Raw genomic sequence first — 11512 nt, 5'->3', positions numbered from 1 at the left:
TTAGATCACCTTGTAGAGCAGTGAATTACCTCATATGCTCTGTGTCATTCAGGGAAGATTTACAGGCACTTATGGAAGATAGTTTATGCTTTCAATTTAATATGCAAAAAAAAAAAAAAAATCAGTATCAAATTGTATCCAAGATACTATTTTGTCTTGTTTTAAAACATGCAATATCTCGGTCAACAAATTTTACAAAATTACAAATACAAGTAAATTAAGTGTAAGGCATAATAAAGTTAATTTTTATAAGTGTTATTTGCATATAAAAAAAAGTTTGTTGAAACTTCATTTCTATTTCCTAACAGAAGAGTTTATTCAAGGACCAAATGGAGCTACTGCTGCAGAATCATGTATTTCCATTATTGTTGTCTAACTTGGGATATCTTCGAGCTAGAGTAAGTTTTGTATATTCCATTATGCATTGTAGAATCTTTATCTGTTAAGGTAGTTATTGAAGTTACCATTCTTAGATAAATTGACCTGGCACCACATACTAACATGAAATGATGTAAAAATTAGAGTGTCCGTTATGATATCAGTTGCCTAAAGAACAAACTGATAAATTAGATCTATGGATTTTAATCCCAGTTGTTTCCATTTGTCACCCTCGCCTCATTTGCTGTACGTGCAAAACTTGCATAGTGAGAGGGATTGCTCTCTCTTTCCCCCCCCCCCCCAAGAATTTAGCATAAGATATAGAATGTAGGTCACATTTAATAGTTTATGAACATAACTGTCATAAATAAAAATAATAAAGAAAAGTACAATGATGGTAGCTATTATTAGTGGTAGAAAATCTTATAAAAACTGTAAGTGTGGTTTGCTGAGGTGTTGACCTGCAGCTCTATGTAATCTGAAGAATCTCCATTGATTTCATTTATAATCAATCTCTACCATCAAATTATCATTCCTATTCATGCCCCCACATGGGAAATGGTGGGTGAGTATCTGTAGGAATACAATTTATTGTCTGTTCCTCCAGTCAGAAGTACCCCTGTATCTGTCCAGGCTGCACCCAGAACTTGTCTTCATGAGCAGCTAGGTGGTAGAGAGGAGCTTAGAGGATTCCCACACACCCACTACTACCATTGGGTTGGTTCTGACTCATAGTGACCTGTACTGGTTTCTGAGTCTGTAAATCTTCATGGGAGGAGAAAGCTTCATCTTTCTCCTGCAGAGCAGTTGGTGGGTTTGAACTGCTGTCCTTGTAGCTAGCAGTCCAGTGCTTCTACTGTAGCACTACCAGGGCCCCTGTTATAGCAGTGTTACTGTTGTTGTTAAGTGCCTCTAAGTCAGTTCTGACTCACAGAAACCTAGTATAGGGTTTCCAAGTAACGGCTGGTGAATTTGAACCACCAACTTTGTGGTTCAAATGGGCCTTGCGGTCCAGTGCTTTAGCCCACAGCACCACACCAAGACTCTGTCATGGCAGTTGTTGTTGTTATTAATTGCCATCGAGTGGATTCCGACCCATAACGACCCTGTATAGGGTTTCCAAGGAGCACCTGGTAAGCTTGAACCACCAACCTTGCAGTTCAAACCGACTTTGCAGTCCTGCGCATTAACCCATAGCGCCCCACCAAGACTCCATAGCAATAGTGTAATGTAAATTTTAAATTGAATCATTTTTATTATTTAAAACAGCATGAAATTCTGGTTTGGCTAAAAACTTTATATTGATTTTGAATATATTAAGTAGATGTTACTTTATTAAAAAGGAAAAAATAATCTGTGTAAACATATTCACATTCTAACTGTACAGTTTAGAATCATTATATTTTATGGAGAAATAACTTTACTTCAAGAACTCTTTGTAAGTACATAAACACAAAAATGTCATGCCTAAAACAATGCAGGTTAACAATGCCATCTGTACTATAAAATGTTTTATATATATAAGATAGTATAGTTATTATGGAACTATTTTGACAAATGCAGATTGGGGACACAGAGCACATGAACATTTTTATCATTATAGCCTACCTTTGAGGGGCTGTATAAATTGTGATTATCTTGCTAAAGGGTTTACTGTTGATTATATTTTGTGCCTATAGGGAATAAATAAAGGAAAACTATGATTTCATGGTCCAGTAGTTTAAAATTTGGTAAGCTATCCCGCCCACTGCTGTCAAGTTGATTCCAATTCATAGAGACCTTACATGACAAAGTAGACTTGCTCCATAGGGTTTCCAAGATCCTAAAGCTGTACAGAAGCTGACTGCCACACCTTTTGTCCAAGGAGCGATTTGGTGGGTTCAATCTGCTGACCTTTGGGTTAGCAGTGGAGTGCTTAAATACTGTGCCCAAAGATTTTTTGTATGTATGTATGTTAAATGTCATTAAGTCAGTTCTGATTCATAGCTACCCTGTATAGGGTAGAGTTTCCTAGGAGCAGCTGGTGAGTTTGACCTTATGATTCAAGCTGACCTCGTGGTCCAGTGCTTATCCTTTGAAAAAAAAGTCTGCTTAACTAGTTAATGTAATGGAAAATAATATTTCACCCATGTGTAAAGGCCAGAAAATTAATTTAAAACACTAGTTTTGTAGTAGCTTTTATATACAAATAATAAATGAGTTGTGAATTACATTATTTATTGAAAACATAAACAAGATTTTTTTGAGAGGTGCTTAAATTTGGCTTTTTCCTAGGGAAAATGTTATGGCATGTAGGTTAGTTTAGAAGTAATGCAACTGCCCTTCTTATGTATAAGAATAGACTAGCCAAAAGTCAGAAACTAAAGCTAATATGCCATTCTCCGAAAAGAAAATTAGTACCTGCTAGAATTTGTGGTAGTTTAGTGAGTATGAAAGCTCTTATATGTGACATTATTACAAAATGCTTTCATCTTAATGCTTCCTTACTTCTTTTAACACAGTCCTGTTGGGTACTTCATGCGTTCAGTTCTTTGAAGTTTCATAATGAGCTCAATTTAAGAAATGCAGTTGAGTTAGCAAAGAAGAGCCTGATTGAAGATAAAGAAATGCCTGTCAAAGTAGAAGCGGCCCTTGCTCTGCAGTCCCTCATTTCTAACCAGACACAAGGTAAAGCTAAACTTATCTTTTTGAAGTGGGCTTACTTATTTCCCCTCTCTTTTTTGACATTGTCTTCTCAAGTGAGTTCTTTCTTTTCTGTCCTAGGAAAATGATTCTCTAGAGTTAAGGTTTAGGGTTTGGATTTCTCAACTTCTGTCTCCTCAGAATTTTGTAGTTTTCTTTATCCTTTTCATGAGTTGCTATGGGTTAGGCTGTGATCTCTAGAGTGATTTTAGATTAGGAGATGATTTAATATTGTTGGCATTAGGATAGACTAGAGACCCTGGGGCCTAGTTTAATTTTGTCACAGTAAGACTTGCCATGCAAGACACATGGTGTATCAAGGCTTAAGTTTCCACATCTTTAAATTTAGGGGAGTTGGACTAGATGGCTTCAAGATTCCTTTCAACTCTAGGAGTCTATGATTATGCAAGTTCTGAAGGTAGCAAGTAGTGTTTCTCATGAGATAGCTCATCTGTTTTCTCTAGAAGAATGCTGTGTTTGAAGGTCAAATAAACCAGTGAAAAATTCAGCATTATTTAGAACATGAACCTAGTTTACTACAATTCACTACCTTTATGTCGTTGGAAGGGGTGACTCTTGCATAAGAATATGCCTGCAGTGGAATGGGTAGAGAATGAGCCTCATCAGGATTGAGCATAGTCTTTTTCTTTGTAATAATAATTTATTGTGGTGTGGCACTGCCAGATGAGCACTGGACTACTGATACCACAGTGGCACTTAACGAAAACATCACCAAGGTTCAAGTTTACAAAGGAAATTAGGTTTCCATTTAATAAGTTTTACACAAATTATTCACTGATATTGGCTACATTTTTCTCAATGTGTTATCATTCTCATTCATTCCATTCTGCTTGTACTGTTTCCAGTACTCTAGTTTCCCTGCCCATGTCATCTTTGCTATAAAGTAATTTTTGACCATATGGTCTCATATAGATGATTTTTAAAGGAGCTTGTTACTCATGGATAACATTCTTTCTTTTGTAAGTCAATCCAGAGTCCTGTTGTGCTGTAGGATAAGCGCTGGACCGCAAGGTCTTTTGAACTGCATGGCTGGTAGTTCAAACCTACCAGCTGCTCTTTGGAAACCCTATACATGGTCACATGAGTCGGAATCGACTTGATGGCACTTACCAATATCTGTTATTTAGCTAAAAGGTGACCTCAAGGGATAATTTTGATTTAAGGTTTAAAGAGTATGAGGGAGCTTCAGAAAGTTTGTGGAAAGAGCCCCATTATCTTTTACTCCATTTTCTCAGAAGCTTTTTGAAGTCTACTCATATCCCAGGGCAATAGTCTCTGGAAGTTCTCTAACCTCAATTGGTCTGTAAGTCTGGACTTGTTAAGAGTTTGAGTTCTGTTTGACATTTTTATCCATCTATCAGGATCCATCTATCGTGACCCTGATCAGAATAGTCTGTGCATAGTCTTTATGAGTATGATATTTTATACTGTGTCCTGATGTCATTCATGTTGTTCAAATCATGCAGATGAGAGAGCATTTTATAATTAGAATTTCTTAGTAGGGTAGTGGTATTTTGGGCAGGACAGTTGTCTTCTGGGTAGGACTGCTTAACCCTTTGTTGTTGTTAAGTGCCGTCGAGTTGGTTCCGACCCACAGTGACCCTGTATAGGGTTTCTGAGCAGCAGCTGGTAAGCTGGAACCAACGACCTTGCAGTTCAAAGCGACTTTGCAGTCCAGCTCCTTAACCGGCAACACCGTGTGGAAATTAGTACACTGTTGAACATCATTTTGCTACAGCTTTCTAATGTACTCACTACAGAGCAAGTGTGTATCTAGGTGTTTGTCTTGTGTCACGTTACCTCATGACCAGATTCTTTCATTACTTCTGAGTAGCTTCAGCTCTCCTGATTTTGTTTTACTGCTTTAGCTAAGGAATACATGAAGCCGCACGTCAGGCCTGTTATGCAGGAGCTGTTGCACATTGTTAAAGAGACCGAAAATGATGATGTTACTAATGTTATCCAGAAGATGATATGTGAGTACAGTCAAGAGGTGGCCTCCATTGCTGTGGATATGACACAACACTTGGTAAGAAGGGGCAAAGTTGTATGTTGGTTTGGCGTAAAAGCCTCGTGTAATCTAAAATAAGTTAGATTCTAAAATTTAGCGTTCAGTGTTTTGTCACTGAAATGTTATGAAAGTCAATACATGACTGAATTTTATGCATATTTAAGTGTCTAATAATTTCGACATTCTGTAGTTAGAGTTTTTTCTTACGATTGTGAAATAATACTCTTCCAATAAGTAAGCTCAGTTGGAATGGTATCTTGAATACTCATTATAGTGACTTTTTTTTTTTTTTTTCTTGCTTCTGAGAGGAATAGATTTCTGATGTTTTCCTTCCTTGACTGTGGGGCTAAGGTCATTTATGAACTCTAGAGCCATCATAAAGATACTAGTTACTTTGTAAACATTTTATAAACCTTAGAGGTTTTATAAATTAATTTTAAAAGAGTCTAGTATCACTGTTAAAATTGAAATATCTTTAAAAGCATTATCTTCTGATAAAACCAAACTTGATGCTGTCGAGGCAATTCTGACTTTTGGCTACCACGTATGTAACAGAGTAAATTGCTCCTTAGGGTTTTGATTTGCTGTAATCTTTGCCAAAGCAGATCATCAGTCCTTACTTCTGCAGCACTACTGGGTGGATTCAAACTGCCAACTCATATGTTAGTCATCAAAAGCAACCTATCTGTACTGCCCAGACACCTCACCTGTTGCTATTGAGTCAATTTTAACTCATACAACTTTATGCTAATTGTTTAGGATTGCTTATCAAAAAACAATATGGATAAGTAAAATCTTACTTCAGTTTCTCTCTGCTTTTCTTTCAACATTTATTTTAATTTTTTTTTTTGTCAAAGTAGCAGGTAAATTTTAAAAGTTTTGTCATAAAAAAAATTCTTCTGTTCCTTCCCTCTTCATTCTAAAGTTAGGCTTTCTAAAGCGTAACTATCCTCAACTTTCCTCGTGTTTAACCCTGAATTTACCTATACCTTGCCCTTTTTTAAAAATAAAACAAAACCAAAAACCATGTTACTGTGTTTTTAATGACAGTTTACACACAAAGTTAGTTTCCCATTCAAAAATTGAAGCATGAATTGCTTTGTGACCTTGGTTGGGGTCCCTGCAATGTCTCTCCGTCTCCATCCCTACAGTTTCCCTGCCTCTGCTTGCCTTCTCATCTTGCTTTTGGGCTAATGTTGCCCATTTGGACTCATGTACTTGATTGTTTTAAGGTGCACATTCCTCATGAGTGTTTCATATTCTATTTGATAGGTCAGTCTATTAGGTTGAAAGCTACTTCCTGGGGTGTCTTTCAGTTCCAGGTTAAAAGGATGCCTTTTTTTGTTATTGTTGTTTCTGAAAACAAGTTTTACTTAAATAATAGTTTAAATACATTACATAATATTTAAAACTGAAAATAGGGGGCAGTCGAAATAGTTGTTACTTCACATGGAATTGGGCAGCTGTTGGTAGTAAGTTGCATGCTCTCCAAACAGTTTGATTTTGTTCCTCTGTCAAAAGTTTAACTCTGAAAGGTTGGCCTCACATCCTGGTTTTTTGGACATCCTTCGGTGGGATATGTCTGGTCAATAAGAACAGTGACCTTGGTGACAAATAAGATATCCCATCACCTCACTAGAGGAAGATGGCGTCTCCTAAGCTCTGCCCCTTGTCAGGTTGCACACCAGAGGGTTTTCTTTGCTACCAAAGGTTCCTTCTAGTGTTAACAGCCACTTTATGCCATCAAAAGGATGCCTTAGATGATAGTCTAGGGGGTTGGTTACTCCAGTCTCATCAGTCCAATAATATGTCTGGTTCATTTTTATGATTTTAAGTTTTGTTCTACATTTTTCTCCCATTCTAACTGGGACTTTGTATTATTTAGAGCACCATTTGTTTTTTCTCATCCCAGAGCATCATTTGGTTCTTCTCATCCCAGACTAGAGGAGGCTGTGGTTTATGTGGACCATTAGTCCTTCCTTACTAATTGCCTCCTTGAGTCTTTGGTTTTCTTCATTCTCCTTTATTTTGGATGGGAAGAGATCATTAGTTATATCTTAGATGCGCTGCCTGCCTGCTTTTAAGACCCAGAAGCTAGTCACCAAACTAGGATATTGTTGTTGTTATTAAGTGCTGTCAAGTTGATTTCAACCCATAGAGTTTCTGAGGAGCAGCTGGTGAGTGTAAATCACTGGCCTTGTGGTTCAGACCAACTTTGCAGTCCAGTGCATTAACCCACAGTGCCCACCAGAACTCCAACTAGGATATAGACATATCTTTATAAACTCTGGTGTGTGCCAGTTGACCAAGCTGCCCCTTATCTATGTCATTTCAAGTTGATGTAAGTTCTAGCATTTAAAAATTGTATTTCTGATTTTTTTATTAATTGGTTGCTCTTGGTGGTAGGTGAGGACTTACTTCTTCCATACTGTGCACTTTTTTTTCTACTCCTTTTCCTTAATTTGGTTTCATTTTTGATTAAACTATTAGCTACAACAACAACAACATTAGCTAATGTTTAGTATTTTGACAATGTAAATATTATATACCATTAAGTAAAGTGGACTCTTAGTATGGTACTGTAAGATTAGCCCTGGTCTGCGAACCACAAGGTTAGCAGTTCAAATCCACAGAAACCCTATACAGGGCCATTATGAGTCAGAATTGACTCAATGACGACAACAACAACAACAACTGAGTGAAAGAATTCATTATAACAATTTTGTTATTAAGCACTGTTGAGTTGGTTCCAACCCATAGCGACTCTGTATAGGGTTTCCGAGGAGTGGCTGGTGAACTTGAACCTCAGACCTTGCGTTTCACACTAACTTTGTATTCCAGTGCATTAGCCCACAGCGCCACACCAGGTCTTTTCATCTATGGTGGTGGTGGGTTACCCTGAAATTTCAAAATTAATTTCTTCCTTCCATTGTACGGCTCTGTATTTGTGGTACCAAATGTTATATCTGGACTGAGTATCTAATTTCCTGATTCTTTTCCTCCTATTTTCTATAACCATTCTTTTGATTTCATCTTAGACTTGATCACTTGATTTCATTTTTTCATTGTTTTCCATTTGCTTCTTTAATGACAACCAGAAGTTAAATAATTGGCAATCCAGTTCTAGTGGTAATGATAACCAAAAGTTAAATAATTAAGAGTCTGGTTCTAATAGTAACATAATCCACTGTAGTTACTAGGTAAGAAAAAAATAGTTACATTTGAAACATGGCAGTTTCTATCTTTATAAGAAAATCTGTGATTGGGTTGGCAAAGTATAGAACTTTGAGCTTGAATAATGCTGATGTTTAGGTGTGTGGCTGTGCTCCTTTTAGTAAAGCACTGGAAGTTCTTGCTAACTTATAATAGTAGGTGATAGAACAAACCAGTTGTTGACTATTTCATTTTTTTTATAGGCTGAGATATTTGGCAAAGTTCTTCAAAGTGATGAATATGAAGAAGTTGAAGACAAGACAGTAATGGCTATGGGAATTTTACATACCATTGATACTATCTTGACGGTTGTAGAAGATCATAAAGAGGTGGAATTTCTTTGTTTATATCTTATGTCATTATAGTAACATTAACTGAAATTTATATAATAGGGATGGATTTTAAAATCTTGAGTGTTAAATTATTATTTACTCATGTTGTTAGGTTTTAAACTTGTACTCAAGTTTTAAAGGTATAATATTTGCCCTAATCAGTTTAATATATATGTGATCTTAAAGTGTATATAAGGGTCAAAAACTATAGCTTTAAATCATAAAAACCTGTATTAAGCAAAACAATCAAAATGTGAAGTGACTTTTTCTTGATATTGCCGTCTTCTAAGTCTATACACTCTGAAGGTGGTGTTTACATATCTATAGCTCTGTATCATAATTCTATGCTCTTTTCCAACCATTTTAATAGATAGCATATGATCAAAAACCAATGGTAATAAAGGATGAAGTCAAAGCTGCACTGACGACACTGGTGAAAAGACTCCAGGAATTGATGGACTACCAATTGAAATGTTCCTACAAACTAATACTGCACCAGAGATGCTCATTCATCTATGCCAAGAAATTTGAAAGATAGCTACCTGGTCAACTAATTGGAAGAGATCCATATTTGTACCTATTTCAAAGAAAGATGATGCAGTGGAATGTGGAAATCACTGAACTATGTCAGTAATATAACATGCAAGTAAAATTTTGCTAAAGAGAATTCAAAAGCACCTGCAGTAGCACATTGAGAGAATTGTTAAGTGCTATCTGAGGTGCAGCTGATGAGTTTGCACGGCCAGAAATTGAAGCAGTATTCAGAAGTGGATGTGGAGCAAGGGATATCATTGCTGATGTTAAGTGGATCTTGGCTGAAAGCAGAGAATACCAGAAAGTTGCTTACTTGTACTTTATTGGCTAAGCAAAGGCATTCAATTGACTGTGTGGATAATAACTTTATGAAGAATGGGAATGTCAGAACACTTAATTGTGCTCATGAGAAACCTGTACACCTACCTAGACCAAGAGGCAGTTGTTCAGACAGAACATGGGAATACTAAATGGTTTAAAAATCAGGAAAGGTGTGTGGCAGGGTTCTGTCCTTTCAGCATACTTATTCAGTCTGAATGCTGAGCAAAAATACGAGAAACTGGTTTATATAGAGAAGACCATGGCATCAGGTTTGGAGGAAGACTCATTAACAACTTGAAATATTCAGATGACGCAACCCTGCTTGCTGAATGCATAGAGGATTTGAAGTTATGAAGATCAAAGCCTATACCCTTTAGTGTAGATTGTACTTCAGTGTACAATAAATCGTTGTAAGGAAAACAAAAATAATCCTCACATCTGGACCAATAAAATCATGATAAATGGAGAAAAGATTGACAATATCAAATACTTTATTTTGCTTGAATTCATAATCAATAGTCATCAAGGCAGACAAAATCAAACAACATATTGCACTGAGCAGATCTGCAAAGATGTCAGTTTGAAAACTAACGTATGCCTGGCAAGCCATGGTGTCCCAGTTACTTCATATGCATGTGGACATTGGACAATGAGTAAGATAATACACAGAAGAATTTTCTGAATTTCCTGGATTTTCTTACATGCTTATTTTATGAATTTTGAAATTAACTTGTCAAATTCCTTCCCCTAAAAACCTTGCTGGTATTTTTATTGGGATAGTGTTAATATATATATTTAAGAAATAATGATATTTTGAATTAAGTATTTAAAATTTATCTTTAGGTTACTCAACAGTTAGAGAATATCTGCCTACGGATCATTGACCTTGTTTTACATAAACATATAATTGGTAAGTTTAAAAGTTGAGTAAAAAGGTAAATCGAGAGTTTGCTTTTAATTTAATAAACTTACAGTACAATTTTTAGCTCACAGTAAACAAAATGTACAGCTTAGAGAAAGAGAAACTGGCCTATCTTCAGTTTTTGAATATACAGTTGACCCTAGAATGATGCTGGGGCTAGGGGTCCCAATCCCTCTGCACAGCCAGAAATTCTATGTATAAATTTTGACACCTCAAAAACTTAACTACCAAGAAGCTGCCTGTTGACCAGAAACCTTATGATGACATAGTTGACTTACACATATTTTGTATTTTATATGTATTATATACTGCATCCACATAACAGCTGCCTTTTCAATATCAGCTAAGAAAGTATTTCGCAGAATTTTTTGTGCCTGCTGGTGTAGCTGTAGCAGCAGCTTCATAAATTTCCTTTACTGTGTTTTAATGGTCCTTAACTGGATTCATTTATCTTGAAATCATGGTGGGTAACAAAACTGTAGACCTGAATCTACAGTATTATGCAATTTGACTTTTTCTTGTAATATCATGACTTCTTGGCAGCACATTTAGCATCACTTCGTATAGGTCCTATGGTGTTATTTACGGTTTATGGTAATTGCACTAAACAGGATGAAAAATACACAAGAACCACGAGATCCCTTTTTACTGTGTTACACAATTTACTGGAAAGATGACTCACTCACTCAGAAATGATTAGCCTTACGTAGTGTTTTCAAATAAATCTGCATATAAGTTTGTTGTTGTTAAGTGCCGTCGAGTCGGTTCCGACCCACAGCGACCCTGTATAGGGTTTCCGAGGAGCAGCTGGTGAGCCTGAACCGCCGACATTGCTGTTCAAATGGCTCTGCAGTCTGACACATTAACCCGCAGTGCCACACCAGGACTCCTGCACAATTCAAACCCACATTGTTTTCACGGTCAATTGTACTTTCTAATGTTGAGTATCTATATTTTTATTTAAACACATAATGCTTCCAACTAGGAAATTTTGGTCTTGGAATTTTTAAAGGATAGACAGTTTTAAATTTTAGGTTTTGATAAATGAAGAACTGATAAGGTAACGAAGTTCAGATAAGGTTTTTTTAATCTGGAATT

General features: G+C 36.3%; 1 protein-coding gene across 1 annotated transcript in view; it reads left to right on the top strand.

The window, feature by feature from the left end:
- IPO8 (importin 8) overlaps positions 1-11512 on the top strand; it is a 77697-nt gene that overhangs the window by 48792 nt on the left and 17393 nt on the right. Inside the window, exons 14-18 of the mRNA XM_006874768.1 lie at positions 309-398; positions 2880-3045; positions 4950-5110; positions 8509-8634; positions 10336-10402. Coding sequence (XP_006874830.1) covers positions 309-398; positions 2880-3045; positions 4950-5110; positions 8509-8634; positions 10336-10402 — 610 coding nt within the window. The remainder of the gene's footprint in view (positions 1-308; positions 399-2879; positions 3046-4949; positions 5111-8508; positions 8635-10335; positions 10403-11512) is intronic.

The sequence above is a fragment of the Chrysochloris asiatica genome, unplaced genomic scaffold (genome assembly GCF_000296735.1).
Source record: "Chrysochloris asiatica unplaced genomic scaffold, ChrAsi1.0 scaffold00299, whole genome shotgun sequence".
Lineage (NCBI taxonomy): Eukaryota > Metazoa > Chordata > Mammalia > Afrosoricida > Chrysochloridae > Chrysochloris > Chrysochloris asiatica.
The sequence above is the reverse complement of the archived record's forward strand: the minus strand, read 5'-3'. Positions and strand labels throughout refer to the sequence as shown.